The 21,219-nt window shown below is 43.7% G+C and overlaps 2 protein-coding genes across 2 annotated transcripts in view; both read right to left on the bottom strand.

Moving 5' to 3' along the window:
* Positions 1-21,219, bottom strand: part of LOC119037808 (patr class I histocompatibility antigen, A-126 alpha chain-like) — a 195,358-nt gene that overhangs the window by 99,908 nt on the left and 74,231 nt on the right. The gene's annotated exons all lie outside the window — the stretch shown is intronic.
* On the bottom strand, positions 2,788-20,045 carry NLRP4 (NLR family pyrin domain containing 4). Its single transcript, XM_037168019.2, has 9 exons — positions 19,766-20,045; positions 15,914-17,480; positions 14,797-14,958; positions 13,372-13,539; positions 11,523-11,690; positions 9,989-10,159; positions 6,851-7,021; positions 5,538-5,708; positions 2,788-2,878 (listed from the first exon to the last, which is right to left on the bottom strand). The coding sequence occupies exons 1-9, from the start codon at positions 20,043-20,045 to the stop codon at positions 2,788-2,790; spliced, it is 2,949 nt and encodes a 982-aa protein (XP_037023914.2).

The raw sequence follows: 21,219 nt of genomic DNA, 5'->3' as shown, positions 1-21,219 counted from the left end.
TTGATCCCCAGTCAGAACATGTACAGGAGGAAACTGCTCTCTCTCTCTCTTTCTCTAAAATCAGTAAACATATCCTTGGGAGAGGATTACAAAGAAATATAGTCAATCATCTCTTCTAATTTTCTACTCTAATTTTTTTTGTTTGTTTTTGTAGGCTGGAAGAAGACTTATACAATCTAGTAAAAGGGAAGTTGCAGGAATTGCAGGCGAAGGGGCGTGTGCTGAGGGTCCTGTGCAAGTGGGACTTGAATGACCTTGAAGATAAGTGGTGGTGGTGACCCAAGGACAAGAAGAAGGTCACTGCCTTCTCCTGGGAGGTTCTTGGAGCACAACCACCAGAAGCTCCTCCCCCATGTGTCACTCTGGTGTCCCTGTTCATGGGTCAAATGGGCAGCCACCTCGGTTGTTTTCTGTGTTGCAGGCAGCATATTACATACCCAATCACTAAGATCCTAATCTAATGTTGTATTTGGCCCCAAGAGCATACATTGACTTTTAGTGTTTCTTAGTGTAACGTTTTCTTTAATTCTTGGGTGCGTTACAAAGATTCAATAAAGGAAAGGATCTGAACATAGTTTGAGAAAACTTGTTCTTCATTTCTCGTGGACTGAGAAATATGCTAGTAGATGTCATCAAAATCCCCAAATCATCATACTGTGGCTAAATAAACCAGACAGACCTCCAGAATGATTCTTAATAGGCAGACACACCCAACTGTGGCTTTTGCTTCTATCTTTGAGGCATCTGTGGCTCTGCGCCACCTAAAATAAAATATATTTTGCCCACCTGAAAATACCTGGCAGCATGGATCCCACACAGAATACAAGGTGAACTCTGTGAGGCCATGTGTGGAACTGTATGTGAGGAATAGGAGTTTATTATATGGTAATTTTTCTCTCCCTTACCTAAACCGAGATTCTTTCTTGTACTCTTGACTCCTAAGCCAAAGCTATTAGGAGTTGTTGTTGGGCACGGTTGGATATTTTGCATTTCATAGCTTATAAAACATCCTCATGGTATGTCTCCATCTTCATCAAAGCCCCCTGTAGGAAGAGACATCCTGACTTTCCTGATATAGACACAGATACTGAGAGAAAAATGCTTTGCAGATTAGAGAGAGCACGTTGAAAAACTGGCCTTTGAACGCACGTCTTTGGTTGTAAGAGCCAACATGCCTCTCAAGGGGCCATGAGATCTGACACATCAGATGCTGTCATCCTGCGCACCCATGTGCCCTCATTAATACACGTAAGTGAAAGCCAGAGTCCTTGCAATGACTATTTTATTCCCTGCCTCCTTCTGCACTTCTGTTGTGGTTTGGAAGTGCAAGATGGAAGAGCAAGTGGGGACAGGTATATGAACTAATTTAGAATGAGCCCTGGCTGGTGTGGCTCAGTGGGTTGAGTGCTGGCCTGCAAATCAAAGGGTTGCCGATTCAATTCCCAGTCAGGGCACATGCCTGGATTGTGGGTCTGGTCCCCAGTAGGGGGTGTGCAAGAGGCAACCACACATTAATGTTTCTCTCCCTCTCTTTCCCTCTCCCTTCCCCTCCCTAAAAAAAAACAAATAAAAGCTTAAATAATAAAGAAAATTGTGTCAAGGTAGAGACTTCAGAAAATCAACAGTTAGATGCCTTAATTGCTACGTCACTGGTTGTGCTCACTTTAGGTTACCAGCTATTAAAATGGGGTTGTTAAACCCTGCTTTTGTGAACCCCAAATCCAAGACTGTCCCCAAATGTCTTAATTTCTTTTTTTTTAAATTTTATTTATTTATCTTTAGAGGGGAAGGGAAGGAGAGAGGGAGAGAATATGAGCTACACCAGCCAGGGCTCTTAATTTCTTAAAAAAAATAACAGGTGTATTTTTTAAAATTTTACTGAATTTATTGGGGGTGATGCTGGCTAATAAAATTATGTTTCAAGTATACAATTCTGTATTACATCATCTGTATATTATATTGTGTGTTCACCTGCTGATCCACAAATTCTCAACTACTATTTTCCTCTGGTTTGCAGGCTGGCACTCAATCCACTGACCCACACCAGCCAGAGCCACTGCTGAATTTTTAAAGATGTACTTTTAAAATACCATCATGCAAGCTGCCAGTTATGAAAACAGCATAGGGGACAGAGTCGATAATATTGTAATAACTCAGTAGGGTGCCAGATGGACACTAGACCTTAAGGGTACATCCCTCAAATTATAAAAATGTCTAACCACTATGCTGTACACCTGAACTAGTATTGTGTGTCAACTGTCATTGAAAGAATAAAAATTACTTGAAAAAATAAGACTGTCATGAGGAAAAAAAAAAAAAGCTGGTGCTGACCCACTGATAGGATGCACAGAAAAAGCAGCAACCAGGTCAGGCATGCGTTTCCAGAACTCTGAGTCAATGGGGAGAAGGGACCTCCATTCCTGAGCCCACAGGTGTGCTCTGGGCATCCACCAGTAACAAGTCCTGCTTCAAGATTTTACAACATGTTTTAAAACACAAAACTTTATTGAGGGTTTCAAGTGTCCTTGGGAGACAAGAGGGGACATTAATCTGGAAGGTCTCTCCGGCTTGCCCAAACCCACCAGCTAATAAAAACCACGAAAATGCACCATCAATAAAACACATGTAAATGGGGTCCTAGAAAAAGCAGGGTCAGTAATGTGTCATTCCTGGGCACAGAGTAGGTACAAGTCGGGGCTCCAACATATATCCCTCAAAGCTGCTCTTGCATCAGAACCTGCTTGCAAGCCAATTTCCGTCCGTGTGTCCGGTGCTGGGTCTGTCCTGTCACTCGTTTATTATTTCCAAGGAGGGATTTCTCTGTTCCTCATCTGTCAGAAGTTTCTGAGTTTCCTCATCAAAATCAGCTTTCCTCAGCCTGGAAGATATAAGAGGGGCTTGATTGAACTCATACCTCTTTTTTTATTTCTGGACTTCATCTTTCTTCCTTCTTTCTTCCCTGGGCAGGCCTGAGAGGACCTGGTGTGGCCTCCAAGACAGAAGACAGATGTTGGTGTGTGCATGAACAAGGGACCCTTGGGGGTGTCTCTCACACACACACACACACGCACACACGCACACACACGCACGCGCGCGCAAGCTCTGGTTAGTAGTGCCATGTTTCTCTGGGGTGTAAATCCTCCAACCAGGGCCAACATCAAGTTGCCAACTGATGTCACCAAACATTGGGCGGAGCCATTCACACGGGGTCCTCCTGGCTGGGAGGGGACGTCTCAAATGTGTCACGGGACTGAGCCAACATCCTCAAATGTGATGGAAAGCCCCTTCTCCACCTCAACATGAGGTCTGGGACAGGAGGTCAGGGGAAGAGCTTAGGAGCAAGACTGAGCTATTTTTATTTTTAAAAACATAAAATAGTAATTCTATTTTTAAAAAATTTTAGAGGAAGGAACATAGAGAGACAGAGAGAGAAATATCAATCAGTTGCCTCCCTTAGCTGCCCTGAGAATCGAACCCTTAAAACCCAAGTGTGTGCCCTGACCAGGGACCACACTTGCAACCTTCTCATCTATGAGACCATGCTCCAACCCACTGAGCCACCCAAGCAGGGCTCGTAATAATTCTACTTTTAGAAAGATAAAATAGTTTCTATTCTCTGGGTGCTGGGTCCTGGCCCTCTGCTGAGGGTTTGGCAGCCATATCTCGTTAAAATCTCCCAACAGCTTTATGAGCTGCTGTTTCGACCGGATCTGTGATGAAGAAAGACACAGAGGTCCCAAGGTCACACAGCCACCATAATATCGTGCTGTAGAGGCTGCCTCTCGCACGGTGTTCTATTGTTGCTTTGAACTGGGCAGGAGGGCTAAGGATCATTGTGCCCTGGCGGTTCTGTGAGTACCGGTGTCTCTTATCTCTTTATTTGCAACTACCCCAAGCACGCTCATCTTACTGTTAAAGCGAAGCACCTGCCTTCATTCAGCGATTCTCCTTCACATAGTTTGTGAGACAGTCCACAGATGGGGAAGGGCACAGAGGCCATGCGAGCTCACTGATTGGCGTCGTCATTTTATCAGATTAACTAACTTACATTTTCATCGTTACCATGTCAAATAACTCTCCCTATTGTGCAGGAAGGAGACAGGTCACCAGACGGGACAAACACCCTGCCTGAGGCCCCAGGATGAAACACAGGAAGGGTGGCGTTCCTACTCTGACCTCCAGGGGGCAGGAACTAGCAGACCCCCCATGTCTTCCCATGACCTCCTGCGTCGTCGCCTGCGTCGGCCCTGACGCTCTGTGTTCTGAAGCTTGGGGTGAGATCGTGCCAGGCAGCTGAGGTTTCTAGATGTCGATTTACAAGGGTGGACTGTAAAGAAATGGGCCCGGATCTTCACAAGACAGAAAAGAAGGTAACTTTTCTCCGTGCTGGAGTTACACCAGTTTTAGCCCAATATCTTCTAGTTTCCTTTTCCTGAAATGAGTGATATGTTAACTACCTGTGATTGCATTCAAGTTTTAGAAATGCAGGAAAAAATGAGCCCCGGCTGCTGTGGCTCAGTGGACTGAGCAGCGGCCTGCAAATCAAAGGGTTGCTGATTTAATTCCCAGTCAGGGCAACATAGCTGGGTAGTGGGCTAGGTCCCCAGTAGGGGGCGTGGGAGAGGCAACCACATATTAATGTTTCTCTCCCTTTTCTCCCTCCCTTCCCCTCCCTCTAAAAAGAAATAAATTCTTGAAGAAAAAAAAGAAATGTAGGAAAAAATGAGAAAAACATATGCTATGGATTCATTACATCATTGTCTAGTAAAATAATACTCATCAGAGAAAATTATAGGAATAATCTGTATTACTGTTATATGTGTAAATTAGACTTAATTATAAAGTTATACTTACAAATATATTTGATGATATCATATATTTGTAACTATAGACTTAAATATATAAGTCTATAATTATAATACACATTTGTGTATTATATATTACTTTTAGATAATTATTTTATTATGTTTATAATTATATGTAGCTATAATTATGTAACTATTAATTATGTAATTATAATTATAGCTACATATAATTATAAATATTTGTTAAACTAAAATTTTATTTTAATAGGTAATGTTTAATATAGATAAAATATATTTCATGTAATTATGCTTTATGTTTATAATCACACATATTTAAATATATTAAACATGATTATAATTTATGTATGTAAATATATAGTCATAATTAGAATACACACTGGTTATATGTCCTATAATTACTATAATTATAATTTATACATTAGATTATAATTTGCACTATTATTATAATTTTTATTATCACAGTACCAGTGCCAAATTATATTATAATTTGTATTATCACAGTCCTGCTGTGACCATTCATTGGGCACTCACTGGTCACCGGTCACTGTGCTCCATAAGGGGCTTAAGTCTCCCTCCTGCAACAGCCCTGAGACTGGGAGCATCCTTCGCACCTGAAGTGCAGTGAGATCAGCTTGTGGAGGCTCCTCAGTGGGCCCTCCCTCCCTCCTCAGCCCCAGGCCCATCCCCAGCAGCAGCGCGCCCACCGCTCACCCCAGCCACTGCAGCCTGCACTGGGGATGTCTCAGGGCCTGACAGAGCACTAGCACCCCTTTGTGGTCCAAGGCATTTCCAGACAGGGTGAGTTTTCTCAGAGTCCTGCAGTTGATGAGCACAGAGGCGAGGTCCTTACAGCAGGCACTGGTCAAGCTGCACATTCCCAGCCTGCAACAGAGAGACGCTGGGTGAGAAGGGGCCCCTCCTTGGGGCAGGAGGAGGCCCATAGTGTCATGAGAGTGGGGACTGCTTGGCCCAGGCCCACCCCCTTGCCTCAGTGTACAGCCTCTGACAGTCCGGCGCTCGTAATATTGGCTTCCTGCTCTGGGGCTGCTTGTACAAGTGGCCACCCTTGTCTGTTCATCTCTGCACCCAGGCTCATGGTGATGGGACTCTGTGGCTCACCCCACTCAGGGCCAAGGTGTGTTCCCCACCCCTGCGTCTGGGCTGGCCTCAGCCTTGACTCAGTGCAGGTAAGGTTATGTGAGCTCTGAGCTGCCCCCTGGCATGTTTCTCACTCTCTTGAATCCGAGACACTGCGTGCTTGTAAAAAGTCACAGGTTGAAGCCCTAAACCCCAGCTCCTCGAAATATGGCTGCCTTTGCAGGTAGGGTCTCCACAGAGGCAATGAAATTAAAATGGGGTCATTAGGGTCGGCTCTAGTCCAACAGGACTGGTGTCCTTATCAGAAGAGGGAATGAGGACACAGACACCCACAGAGGGAGGACCCTGTGAGGACACAGGGGGGAGACGGCCATCTATAAGCCAAGGAGAGAGGCCTCGGGAGGAACCAGCCCTGCTCAGACCTGGATCTCAGGCTTCCAGCCTCCAGAACCACGAGAGGATGCATTTCTATTAGTTAAGTCACCTGAATTGGGCTACTTTGCCATAGCAGCTGGAGCACACTGATCCAAATAGCATGTCTGTCCATAGGGCCAGGCTAATGAGGCCGACAGGAGACAGGTGGCCCAGTCCTCCCTGCTGGTCTTGATTCACAGCCAACCAACCTTCAGACTCGACAGTTAGGTGCACCTAGGTCAACCACCCAGTCACCTGGGCCACTCCCGATTCCTGATCGTGCCCATTCAAGGACAGCTATGCCCGCCCCAGACCAGCAGAGCCAGCCAGCCAGCCAGCCATCCTCAGGGCTCATGGATTGCATAGTCTATGTTTTGGAGTAATTATACAATGATGGCTAACTGCCATGTTCCCCAACGAGGTTTTCCATTTTTCCTTCCTCTTACTGCCCATCAATTCTCCATCTTTGGTCACCCACAGAGATATAACCATGACATTGAAGAGGTACCCACCCAAGCATCTGTAAGTGACAGGTGGACTGAATCAGGGCTATGCACAGCAGCCTCACGCCATCATCTCCTATGTCGTTGTGACCGAGTTGTAGATTCCTCAGGTTTGGGTTTCTGGTCAAGACCAAAGCAAGATCCCGACAGCCCTCGGTGGTTATGAAACAGTTCACTAAACTGCAAGAGAACAATAGTGATGTCACTCTATAGGATTACTGTGGGTTTTTTGGGTTTTGTTGTTGTTGTTTTAGAGAGAGAGGAAGGGAGAAAGAAACATCGGTCAGTTGTCTCCCATACACGCCTGGCTGGGGTGCACCCTGACCAGGGTTTGAACCTGCAACCTTTTTGGCGTACAGATGATGCTCCAACCAAATGAGCCGCCTGGCCAGGGTTTTTCTTTTCAGCTGATGTTTTATCATTCTTTTGTCTCTTCTCTGCTGATTCAGAGTTAGCAATAATTTGTTTCTTTCCCCTAATTTCATAATAGAAGTGTTTCTATCTGTATTTAACCTGCCAACACCTCAAGTTCATCAACCCTTCTTCTACCTTCTTTCTGGATTTTATGACATTAGTGGACACTTAGATTACTGCTGCTGTGCTTTTCAATTTTTTTTAACCTTAAAGTCTTAAAAACACTATCACGGGGTGGGGGGAAAAGTAGGTTTACAGCTGTTTATATGGAAAGTAATACAATAATTAATAAGTAACAAGACAGAGTAAACTGCCTTTCATGTACTCACAACTGTAAACCTGTGCCTTACCCTGCATTTTTGTAGGCAGCCCCTATTTTGTTTCAACTTTTTTCTACAGGTTTCCCACTTTCTTGGCTCTATAAGCCTTTCCATCTGGAATTGCTTAACTTCTCTTCAAGGAAAACTTCATTAGAGTTGCCCCAAGGGATGATCTATCTGATGTTGGGAAGCTTAGTTATTTTTTAAAATTGTTTTGTCCTTGTGTAGGATTATTTCAGTGGGTTGTAAAATTCCAGGTCAACAGCTTTTCCCCAGCACACTGATGACCTCACTGTACTGCCTTTTCCCATTGGCACCGATCACTGATCTTTCTGTCCTCTACACATTATGGCTGCTCCCAGCCCAAACCCCATCACAGATGTAAAATCATTATCTTTATGTGTGGTGTTCTCCATTACTTATCCCACTAGGGACAGTAAGGAAGCATCAACCTGTAGACTGGAGTCTTTCATCAGCTATACTAAAGTTTTAGCCATTACTTCTTTAGATATGTTTTCTTCCTCAGATTCTATGAAGTATGCCAGAACTTCTCTATTTACATCGTTTTTCCCTCCTCTTCATGCTGTGTCTGCATAATTGTGATCTATCTTCTATTTTACTAATTTGCCCTCTAATTATGTCTAGTCTATTATTCAACCCATTTTACTAATTTTCCCTTTAGCTGTATCAAATCTACTGTCAAACCATCTATTAGGTTTTTGATATTCTATTGATAATTTCTAGATGTTCCATTTTATTTGCTTTCTCAGTTTGCCAGTTTTATTTCATTTTACGGTTTCCTTTCTCCTAAGATGTTTAAACTTATTCTTTTCTTTAAACAAAAGGAATGTCATGGTTTTATAGCTAATAAGCATAGTTACTACCATTTTTTGAAGTTTGGTAGGTGCATCTGTTTTATTCTTGCTTATAGTGCCATCTTTCCCTGTGTTTTAGGTTATTTTTAAGTATGTGTGGTATGTGACCGTGAATGGTTGCTTTAGAAATCAGCTGATGGCTAAGATTATGCTCTCCTATTATCCACCTCGAAGGGGGATGTGTACTTGTTTTATTAGCAGTTGTCTAGTTTAATATTTTGAAATATAAATATATTTTTATATGGTCCTGGCTGGTGTGGCTCAGTGGATTGAGCACAGGCCGGATAACCAAGGGATCGTGGTTCGGTTCCCAGTCAGGGCATATGCCTGGGTTGCAGGCCAGTTCCCAGCAGGGGACACACGAGGGGCAACCATTTATTGTTTTTCTCCCTCTCCCCTTCCCTTCCCTTATAAAGATAAATGGATAAAATCTTAAAAAAAAAAAGTAGAATGCATCTGACTCTTTTCTCACCTTATTTAACAGACTTTCCAAGCAAGGAATACAACATTCTAAACTCTCAGATTTCTTTTTTTTTTTATTTCATTTTTTAAAGGTTTTATTTATTTATCTTTAGAGGGGAAGGGAAGGAGAGAGGGTGAGAAATATCAGTGTATGGTTGCCCCTCATGCATCCCCTTCTGGGAACTGGCCTGCAACCCAGGCATGTGTCCTGACTGGGAATCGAACCGCAGTTGTTTGGTTTGCAGGTCTGCGCTCAATCCACTGAGCTACACCAGCCAGGGCCTAAATTCAGACTTCTTGAGAGATTAAGAAAAATAGTTCTGCCTAATCCCACAAGTCTGTTGATTCCTCAGGGAGAGGCATTTGATGATGAAATGCTATGCCAATGGGTCACTCCAGAGCACCAACACCCACCACAGCTTACCCAAATATTTCTCAATTTTATAACATGCGTTGAAGTCTTTTCATTCCCTGTTTCCCCATTTCCCTATTAACTGCTCTTACTCCTTCCTCAAGTATTCCTGTTTTTATCCGTGTTCATTCTCACAAATATTAGGTCTCTCATCTCCATATTTAACCTTTCTACCTGAAATTTCAGCTCTCCTTTTCCACCTGATGAAACTTATACATATTATAGAATACACCCTGGCCAGGTGGCTCAGGTGGTTGGAGCATTGTCCCATGCACCAAAAGGTTGAGGGTTCAATCCCCAGGTAGTGAGTAAGGGAGCCAACCGATCGATGTCTCTCTCTTTCTCTCTCTCTCTCATATCAATGGACATATACTTGGGTAAGGATTAAAAAAGAGTCCCTCAGCCCCAGTTGCAATTTTGCTCTCTCTTTTAGCCCTTATGTAGAGCCCAGTGAAGGACCCCTTACCACACATTCAATCTGTGACCAGAGTCAAGAGACAGGTGTGTTCTCCTGAACATCTCAAGAATCTGAATGAAGTCATTTTTAACTATCACCTTCTTGGTCATCGATGCTATGGGTTTCCTCACTTCCTGGTGCCTTCTTAGCAACCCCAGCCCCAGAGATGGAGGCTTGGTTTTCCAAATAAACCTCGAAGACACTTACCATAGTGATGCCAGGAAGCAGCCAGGCTGTGTTAAGGCTTCACACAAAAGGCTCAAGTTTTCATTTTTCAAGACGTTTGTGCTGATATCTAGATGGATCAGGGCCTTGTTATGCAGAAGAAACTCAGGCAGGAGTCCCCAGCAATCTTCACTGATGTAGCAGCAAGCTAACCTGTGGGGACAAGGGTGGGGGAGCAAAGGAGGGGAATGATGTGTCCGGGGGCTTTGTTTCACCCCATATGAGGAGAGTATTCCTATAACCTTTTTTTTTTTTTTAATCCTCACCTGAGGACATGTTAGAGATAGGGTAATGGAGGGAGAGAAACATTGATGTGAGAGAGAAACAGCAATCTGCCTCTTGTACACAGCCTGACCCCAGATCAAACCCACAATTCAGGCATATACCCTGACTGGGAATGGAACCCATGATCCTTCAGTTTATGGGACAATGCTCCAACCAACTGAGCCACACCAGCCAGCGCTGCCTATAATCTTATACACGTGAAATCCTCAAGGGAGGCCATGAATTTCTGCCATACCTGAAAACACCTCCTCCTTTTTTCCTTCTTACTTACATGATAGAGAGATTAGAACAGAAAGCTCACCAAGTAATGGAGAAGGAAGAACAGAGCAGAAGGTAATTCACAAGGAGAAGTTGGAAAGTGTTGGTTCTAATTTTACATCTGAGTCTGTCTTCGCCATGAACTAGTTGTGTGTATTGAATTACCTTACATGTAAAATCCATAACTTTTTCAATTCTGTTCCTCTGTAATTTCTTTTTAAAATGTTTCTATTACAGTTGACATGCAATATTATATTAGCAGCAGGTATACGACACAGGGATTAGGCATTTATATAACTTAGGGAAAGCTGCCCCTATAAATCTAGTACCCACCTGATGCCACGTATAGTTATTACAATATTATTGACCATATTCCCTATGCTAGACTTTATATCCCTATTTTGTAACTACCAATTTGTACTTCTTCTTTTTTTTAAATGGCCACCTGATGATATATTTATTGATTTTAGAGAGAGAATAAGGGAAGGAGGCGGGAGAGAGAAAGAAAGAGACCTGTGCCCTGACAAGGAATCAAACCCACAATGTTTTGGTGCGTGGGATGACACTCTAATCAACTGAGTCACCCAGCCAGGGCACCTTGTATTTCTTAATCCCTTCGTCTTTTCATCCAGCCTGCCGATCCTCTCTCCCATTTGGTAACCAGCTGTTTGTTCTCTGTTTCTGTTCCGCTTGTTTGTTTACTTTATTCTTTAGATTCCACATATCAGTGAAATCACCTGGCATTTGTCTTTCTCCATCTGACTCATTTCACTTAGCAAAATATCACGCTCGTTTGTGGCTTTCAAAAGGATGCACATTGACTTTGGGAAAATTGTCAGGTCTAGCTAAGTGTAGAGCTGAGGTTGCAAGCTACTGAGGTCGTTATCAATGGATAGATTTTGGTCAGTGGGTTTGAGTTCAAACTTGCGGCCTCCATGGCCCTCCACAGTGGACCTTCCCAATGGTCACTTACACCAAGGCGTGCATGGCACAGGTTGGGTGGCACAGGCCTTCACACAAGAGGAGCATCCCTCTGTCCAGGTAGTTGCAGGAGAGGTTAAGAACCCTCAGCTTCGTGTTCTCCTGTAGGACGCCTCTGAAGCCTTCACAGTCCTCAGGTAAGAGGCCACAATTGGACAGCCTGTGGGAAAGAAAACATCCCCTTCATTGGATTCTAGTCCCTGAGTCATGTCCCTTGCTAATCCTGTAAGAGTCAGGAAGCTCACGTTTGCTCTGCTCGAGACCCTCCCTGAGCCCCTTGCATCCTTCTCTAGACTTCAGGCACGTACACTCAAAGTCATCGTCTGTACACAGCTTAAATTCCCCAGTGGAAAGCCCGAAGTGCACTGTGTGATCCACAAGGCTCCTGCCTCTTCCTAAACCCATGTGTACTGGTGACACACACTGTGGTGATTTGCTCGACCTGTATCAGGTGTGCTTCTTCAAGGTGTTCACTCACGTTTGCTGTTCCCCAAACTCCTTCCTCCCACTTGTGGTGTTTGTACTTATTCACCCTGAATGGCCATGAAATGGACACACCTGTGTTACCAGGACTCAGGTCCAAGAACAGATCCTCTCTGTCACCTCCCCTCACGATCTTCACCTCTTACACCATAGCCCTGCCTGACTTTGAACTTCATGTAAATGAAATCCTGTGATATATTTATTCTTAAGTTTGGCTCATTTCCACTACTGGGGGTCTGTGGGATTCATCCAAATTGTTGGATAGACATGGATGGACCTGGAGAGTGTTATGCTCAGTGAAATTAGCTAGTCAGAGAAAGACAAGTACCACATGATCTCACTTACATGTGGAATTTAATGAACAAAATGAATTAGCAAGCAAAATAGACATAGACTTGTAGATGGAGGAGGGCATAGTGAGGATAAATGGTGATGAACAGCTACTTGACTTGGGGTGGTAAAGACAAAATACAGTGTATAGATGATGTGTTGTAGAATTGTGCACCTAAAACCTGTATAATTTTGTTAACCAGTGTCACCCCAATACATTCAATTAAAAGGAAAAAAACAACAAAAACCCTGTTGTGCCCTGGCTGGTGTAGCACAACAAAAACCCTGTTGTGCCCTGGCTGGTGTAGCTCAGTGGGCTGAGTACTGGTTTGACAACGAAAGGGTCATTGGTTCAATTCCCAGTCAGGGCCCATGCCTGGGTTGTGGGCCAGATCTGCAGTAGGGGGCAAGTGAGAGGTAACCACGCATTAATGTTTCTCTCCCTCTCTTTCTCCTTCTCTTCCCCTCTCTCTAAAAATAAATAAATAGGCGGGGAGGCTGGGATGGGAAAAATAGACAAAAAACTGTACTTGAAAAATAACTAAATAAAATAAAAAAATAAAATAAAATAGTAAATAAATAAATAAAATCTTAAACCTCACAAATTGTTGCTCTATAATTGCAGATCATTCATTCTCAGGAAGCAAGTCTATAACCACAGGTCTTTTCTCTAATTTACTGCTAGTAGGTATTTCCACTGTTCAGGTAATATGACTACTCATCGTGAATGTTTTAGAACCTATCCTTCAGCAAAGTTATTCATGCAGCTCTGTTGGGTGTACACCCCAAAAGGCATTTTGAGGTTATATGGAACTCTAGGACCTATGAAAGCTTGACAGAGGCAAATGATTTTCCAAAGTGGTTGTACTGATTTAGAAACGTTAATTCCCATCTTCAATTCTCAAGTTCACAGGAGGTTAAGGTTGCATGTGAAGCATAGAAAAGAGGCTGAAAGTAGACAGATTAAAAAAAAAATGCATGGTCCCTTCTGAAATCAAATTAGTGAGGTGGAGAGCCAAGAGACTTACAGTAACTTCTGTATGTTGCACACTGGGTTGTGCAAGGCTTGACAGAGCAGCATCACATCATCACGGGAGAGACTTGTGCCGCTGAGGTCCAGGTATTTCAAATCTGGGCTATGAGTGAGCACCTCGAAGAAAAGCCAGCTACTACCAGACAAAGTAACATCATTTATCCTGCAGAAATGAAGAAAATTTTTAGTCGGTTTCATTCAAAAAAACCTGAGTAGATGCATCTGTCTTTGATTCCCACCCTGTGACTTGTAATACTATCCAGGGTGACAAACTCCCAAGTTTAAGTGAATTAACACAAAGTTTATTTTCCTCATGTAATGGTTTAATAAAGGTGTTACTGACTTTTTGGTGGGGAGGGGAAATGTTCCTTTAAATCATAGTTCTCTATATTGACTGACATTGAAATCAAGTCAGGATATCTTGGTAAATTGATTTAGGGGCTTGACCTAGGCATGGAGATTTAAAAAAAATTTTTTTTTAGAGAGAAGGGAAGGGAGGGAGAAAGAGAGGGAGAGAAATACCCATTGGTTGCACAAATCCCTCACTGGGGACCCAGCTTCCAACCCAGGCATGTGCCCTAACTGGGAACCAAACCGCTGACCTTTTTGGCTCACAGGCTGGCCACACCAACCACACTTTTTAAAAAGGTCTTTGTGGTCCTGGCCAGGTAGCTCAGTTGGTTAGAGTATCAGCCCATGCACCAAAAAGGTTGTGGGTTCAATTCCTAGTCAGGGCACTTACCTAGGTTCAGGTTCAATTCCTGGTCAGGCCACATGTGGGAGGCAACCAACGGATGTTTCTCCCTCACATCAATGTCTCTCTCTCCCCCCAACCCTCTAAAATTAATAAAAATCATATTCTTGGGTGAGAATTAAAAAAAAAACTATCTGAGGTCAGGATCATAACTCTAGACTCCATTTATTTCTTGGGATTTATTTTTTAAATTTAATTTATTTATCTTTAGAGGGGAAGGGAAGGAGAGAGGGAGAGAAATATCAATGTATGGTTGCCTCTGGTGTGTCCCCTGCCAAGAACTGGCCTGCAACCCAGGCATGTGCCCCGACTGGGAATCGAACTGTGATCCTCTAGTTTGCAGGCCTGCACCCAATCCACTGAGCTACACCAGCCAGGCCTCTATTTCTTGGGATTTAGTACAAAGCCAGACACCCAACTGGTCCTCATATATTGGTTGATGAGATGCCCCTGAAGCATTTCAGGAAGGAGCAGGTGCAGTTGCCACCAGCAGAAGCTCTGTGATTGATCAGCTCCGAGTCCAGAGCACAGCTTTGCCTTCTGTGAGCTTTGTGGCCTTGAGAAGCTTGCTTTATCCTGGCGAGTACGGAAAAAGTAGGTTGCGACTCTCTACATTGCTCCTTTATCCCCACCACCAACTTGGGTCCAGAGGGACCTCCGACTTACTGAAGTTTTTGCAGGCGACACCAGGGATGCCTGAGCTGACTGCTCAGAGTTCCAAAGGTTGACTCCTGGAGGTTACTGTGATTTACTCGAAACTCCGTGAGGTTCTTGTTTGTAGTGAGCACGGAGCAGATGTGATACCAACAGGCTAAGTGGTCACTTGATCTGTAAGGAAGGAGAACGGGAATGGTTGCCGTGGGTGGACAGTCAACCCAAGTCATTCCTAACCTATAAGCATCAAACATTATCTTCTGGAACACAGGACATTTGACTCAGATCACAGCTACCCTTAGTTATCTTGTATTCATGATTCTTAACCAGAGGCAACATTGTCCCTTCATCCAGAGGACACTGGGCAATGTCTGGGGCATTTTTGGTTGCTAACATTTGGGGAGGGGTACTCCTGGCATCTAGTGGGTAGAAACCAGGGATGCTTCTAAATGTACTAGAATGCACAGAAAACCCCCCACCTTGCCAACAATTATCCATGTCACAAGTGCCATGTCAGGAGGCTTGCCTTCCCTTTGGGCAGTTTTACAGGGGAAGCTGAGGTGTTTCGAGCAGAACATCTATGCCCAAACTGAGCCTCCACCACTTCCTCACTTGGGCAGCTTCCAAGACCTCTGCCTCAGTTTCCTCACTCGTAACATGATATAGTAAGAGAATCTCATATGATTTTTTGGTGAGTATTAAGGGGAGTTAAAAATGCATTAGATTTTTCAGAATACATTAGAAAACCTAGCTTTTAGCTGGGAGGCTAAGAAAGAATGTAATCCTATGGAAATGAGAAGAGATGTCAATTTAAGTACATATCATCAAATATTAGAGAATAGGAAGCACATTGCATACGGAACCTCATATCCATCTGCACAGCACCTCACGAGGTGGTAGTTCACATTATTGCCACTAGGCAAGTTCCACGAAGAAAGAAGACCCCACCAACAAGGCCGCATATTTTACAAGGAGTCCAACCAGGGTGGGCGCTGAGGTCTGTTTGACACAAGAGGTGAGGTCCCAACCCTAATCCTCTGCAAGTCAAAAACTTGACTAGCAAAACCCACCCGGGAATGGGGACAGATGTTGAAAAGGCAATAGAAAGGAAATCATTGAATAGACTCACATGGGAGTGTCTGCGCCCTCTTGTGCAAAGACATTTTGGGTAGAAAAACAAAGTCTCTCCAAGGCAGAACAGTGTTTTAAGCAGTAGGCAACAGGCCGCAAGTCTAACTTGTCGCGAATAAAAAGATGCACGTCTTGGAAGAGGTTCACTGCCCACTTCACAAAAGTTTCATTCTCCGTCTCAAACAGGCAGTAACATAACGACAGGAAATCTACGTGTCCCTGGAGGTATTCACTCTCGATGATGCTCTGTAAGTGCTGCTGAAGCGTCTGCTGTACCTCCTGCTGCCGCAGGTGGGAGCCAAAAAATGCCTCCAGCTTCTGTTGTTCTTTTTCACTTGAAAGGCCAAACAAGAAACACACCACAAAAACCCAACGGATATTGACTTTCCTTAAAAAGGTAGATACCAGTGTCTCCATACTTGCCACAGCCGGGTTGGGATGGTCAGTGTGACTCTTCACGAGATAGAACAGGGCAGCACAGATCTCCTGGATGCACAGGTGGATGAAGGAATAGGAGTTCTCAGCATCCCAGTGCCTGTGAAGAGCCTTGGCGTCCAGCAATGCAGGGATGTCAGAATCAACTAACCCATTTCTCCTGAGATCCTCTTTACCGAACACAAATGTGTTGGTCCACATGCCCTCGGCAGCCAGGGAGCATAAGCCCATCAGTCGGACTTGGCTTTGTCTGTCTGGATGACTAGCCCCCTTGGGTGTGAACAGGTTCAAGACAAAAGAGGAATAAAGGGAGGTGGTCCGTTGGCATGTCACAGCTATATCGTGCCCTTTTTCCAACTCCTGCTTCAGACAAGTGCCCACAGTCCAGCAGAGAATGGGCATTTCACACATGGAAAAGAGTTGTTCGTTCTCTCTTACAAGGCTGAAGGCTTTGATGCCTCTATTCTTGTCTTGGAATAAGTGGCAGAAATACAGCTTTTTCTCCCTCTCACAGAACCCCTTGAGTATTCTGATCTCAGGGCTCTCCAACCTGTCCTCAATGCTCTGTGGATACCTGGGTGCAGCAGCAATGAGCAGTGAGGACTCCGGAAGCATTTTCTTTGTCAGCAGGCTGCTCAGGATCACACGGATGGGCCGCTGCTCCATCCAGTTGCTGCACAAATCTGTGTCTGGTTCCTTCAGGTCATACCCCAGTTCTTCAAAGCCATCGATGATGAACAAGAGTCTCTCTGGGTCAGATGCAATCTCTGCTATTGGGGAGAGGGAGTCAGACCAGTCTCTACAAATCAGTGCAGCCAAGCTGGTCACTGTCATCTGCTTGAGTTCCCGGCAGCAGAAGTAGAAGATGTAGGAGAACTTCTGGTAGATAGTGCCCTCTGCCCAGGACAACATCAGCTTCATCAGGACCGTTGTCTTCCCGACCCCCTGGAATCCTTTCAGGACCACGGTCTGTTTCCCAGTTTTCAAGGGGGCAAAAAGATACTTCAGATATTCGCATTCTTTTGGGGTGAGTGTCTTCTCACAGTGATCATAAATCCTGGTGACAGAGTCTGTGAACCACATTTTGGTGAATTTTTCCTCGACATGAGCGCGGTAGGTCTTTGCATGTCCTGAGTCGGTAAGCATGAGAAAACAAAACACAACACAACGTGTTCGAGTTAAAGTGCTCATGCAAACATTGGCTTTGTCCCTGCCACTTTTCTTCTCAATGGGTCTGCTCGGGGACCTGCCAACTGTGGCCCACAGGCCAAAGCTAGTTAACAGTCTGTTTTGTAAATAAAAATTCACTGGGAGCCAGTCATATTCTTTGCTTACACATTGTCTACAGCTGCTTTGCCCCTACAGTGGCAAAGATGAGCAGCTGTGATGAAGATATGGCTCATGAAGTCTAAACTATGAACTCCATGGCCCCCTACAGTCCAACAAACCCTGCTCTAGACACACACACACACACACACACACACACACGCACACACACAGCTGTTCCTTGTTGCTACTATACAACAAACACTAGAGAATCACTTCTAACCATGGATAGAAGACTAGCTCAATTATTTATGGATTATAACATAGGTAGTAAAAGTATGTAATGTTTTCTATATTAAAAAAAAGGCCCTAGCTGGTATGGCTCAGTAGATTGAGTGCCAGCCTGCAAATCAAAGGGTCACTGGTTCAGTTCCCAGTCAGAGCACATGCCTGGGTTGCAGGCTAGGTCCCTGGTAGGGGGCATGTGGGAGGCAACCACACATTGATGCTTCTCTCCCTCTTTCTTCTTCACTTCTCCTTTGTCCAAAATAAATAAATAGAATCTAAAACAAACAAACAAACAAACCCCAAGCAGTTTCTCTGCTGTGTACCCATTTATGTCTGCAGAAATTTAGATAGAGAAAGTGGTTTCCTGGGTATGGAGTTTATCTGAAGGACAGACACATGGAAGTTAGGTGTCATAGATATGATAGAGGGCCCCTTAGTTGATGATTGGCTAAAGAAGACGTGGTACCTATATACAATGGACTACTACTCAGCCATAAAAAAGAATGAAATCTTATCATTGGTGGTAACATAGATGGTCATAGGGTGCTATTCTCCATGAAATAAGTCAGAAAAAGACAAATGCCCTATAGTTTTACTTATATGTAGATTCCAAAAAAAAAACACCCACAAATGAACAAACAAAACAAAAACAGACTCATAGAAACAAAAAACAGATGGATGGTTCCCAATGGGTGGGGGTAGGAAGGAAGACTAAAAAAGCTGAAGCAGAATCTAGTCAATAACAGTGTGAAAATTCACATGGTGGAAGATAGTTCCTGTGAGGTGTATAAATGTGGTATTGTTTCACTGTATTGTACATTGAAACAATTGTCATATTGCATGCAACTCTACTTAAAAAGTCAACATCATGTCCTAACTGTCATAGTAAAATGGTATATATGCCAATATTTTAATGATCCTCTGGGGCTACTGTGAGAATATAATGAAGCAGCTGGGGACCCGCATTATTTGTGAATATACTATCTGCAAATGCGGATGGTTGTCCTGGAGACTCAGAGATCATGACAACTGTTGCTGTTGGGGCCTCTATGTTGTAAAATGGCCAACAACCCTTGATAAAGTTCTGAATAAGAGACAATCTTGCCTCAAAAAAATTGTCCCTTAAGACTGTATTGCAGCAGGTCATTGCTTCTCTGACACAATGTTTTCTTGTTAAACATTGAAATATATACACATGGGACAATGATTTAGAAATCTTACTAAACACTGGCATTCTGTGACCTCTGAATACATATAGTTAACACCAGTTAGTCTCAGTTCAAGGAGTCATCTACAAAAGATGTCAATTGTTGTCTTTGCTGAACCACCAAGTTCATAGTTCCTGTGATACAACTTCACCTTAGAGCCTTAGCCAGGTGGCTCAGATGGTTGGAGCATTGTCCTGTGCACCAAAAAGTTGTGGGTTTGATCCCTGGTTGGGGTGTATATGAGAGGCAAGCAATTGATCTTTTCTTTTCTCTCTTTCTTTTTCTTTCTTGCTCTCTCTCCCCCCGTCTCTCTTTCTTTCACTCCCCCCCCTCTAAAATCAGTAAAAACATATCCTCAGGTGAGGATTAAAGTAGTAATAATAATAATAATGAGAACTTCACCTTAGAGTTTCTGACTTAGATGCAAGGACAAATGATTGGCAGCCCAGACATGCAATTCAGACTAAGACATGGTCCCCACCCACATTTACCACATGGAACCACTATCTTCTATCTACTAACTCTGTCTTATAGCACATTCTCACCCTGCTGTGAAGATGGAGGAGGTAGATGGAGACCATTTATCAAAATTGAGACATAATCCTCAAGACAAGAAGCCCTGTCCCCATCCACTGATCCCAGACCCCTCTCACCAGTAATCTCCTTCTTGGCCTTTTCGCAGAGATCCTTTCTATTGATCTTCTGAAAGATGAGGAAGGTCACGTCCCAGGCTTGTTCTTCCCCATAATGTTTGGCCAGTAGGTTTGCCAGGTGTTCTCGAGTCCCTTTCTTCACATCAGCCCAGGGCATTTGCTGGAGTCCAAGCTGAACAGATGTTTCCTTCAGGAGTTCCTTAAATTTACGGAACTCGTTCCTTCTGAGCTCCCCCAGGTACCACATGAGGCCAAACTCAGAAAAGAAAGATGTGGCCATCGTGACCAGGTCAGAGATGATGGTCTTCAGAGAGGAACAAAGAATAAATGAAACCTGGGTAAAATTCAGAGAAGAACCACATTATTTGAAAATCATTCGATTGAGGAAACTCAATACCTTGCTAGTTTTGAGGGCATGATGATGAGGGCAGGAAGTTTTTTAGAACAGACTCATCTGTTCTTACCTTCCCATTAAAAAAGGACATCTGAAATAAAGTTCCGGATGATTAAGAAATAATCCCCCCACAAATTACTGCTAACCCCAACTCCGCTGATGGCTGGTGGAGCCACATAATGAAAAGTATCCAAGTGGATATAGTATAGAATTGTATGCCCGAAATCTATATAATTTTATTAATTATTATCCCAATAAATTCAATTAAAAATAAAAATAAAAATTTAGCCCTGGCTGGCATAGCCCAGTGAATTGAGCACTAGACTGCAAAGCAAAGGCTCACCAGTTTGATTCCCCATCAACGCACATGCCTGGGTTGCAGGCCAGGTCTGCTCCAGTGGGGGACGCTTGAGAGGCAACCACATATTGCTGTTTTTCTCCCTTTTCTCCCTCCCTTCCCCTCTCTCTAGAAATAAATAAAATTTAAAAAAAGTTAAAAAAACAAATTTTAAATGGGGGGGTGACTAATCTAGTAGTTTCTTTGGGCTGTATCAAAACCGAGTAGCTTGAAACAATAGAAATGTGTTGTCTTGCAGTACTAGAGGCTAGAAGTCCAAAGATAAAGGCATCCCTGAACTCAGAGTCCTTGCTTGCTGCTTTCCAGTTTCTGGTGGTTTGCTGGCATTTCTTGGCTTGGAGCTGAATAACTCCCATCATTCCCCCATCCCCACCCAACATTTTCCTGTGTCTCTGCCTTTGGGTGGCTTTCTTCTTGAAAGGACACCAGTTACCCTGAATTAGGGCAACCTCCTACTCCAGCAGCCCCTCATCTGACCTAATTACATTGACAACAACCTTATTTCCAAACAAGATCACATTCTGAGGTACTGAGGGTTATAGTTATAGGCCTTTCATGTATGTGCAGTTTTTAATGGGGACACATTTCAACCCATAAAGACCATCTCATTGATGGGGGGAGAGATATTCTCTCTGCATACATTTATGTCATAGTCTAAATAAGTGTCACAAAACTAAGCAAATTCTTTATCTATCACTCCTG

The sequence above is a fragment of the Artibeus jamaicensis genome, unplaced genomic scaffold (genome assembly GCF_021234435.1).
Source record: "Artibeus jamaicensis isolate MK-2021 breed Jamaican fruit bat unplaced genomic scaffold, CSHL_Jam_final contig_723, whole genome shotgun sequence".
NCBI classification, from domain to species: Eukaryota; Metazoa; Chordata; class Mammalia; order Chiroptera; family Phyllostomidae; genus Artibeus; species Artibeus jamaicensis.
Note: the sequence above shows the minus strand (reverse complement) of the source record. Positions and strands in the feature narration are given on the sequence as shown.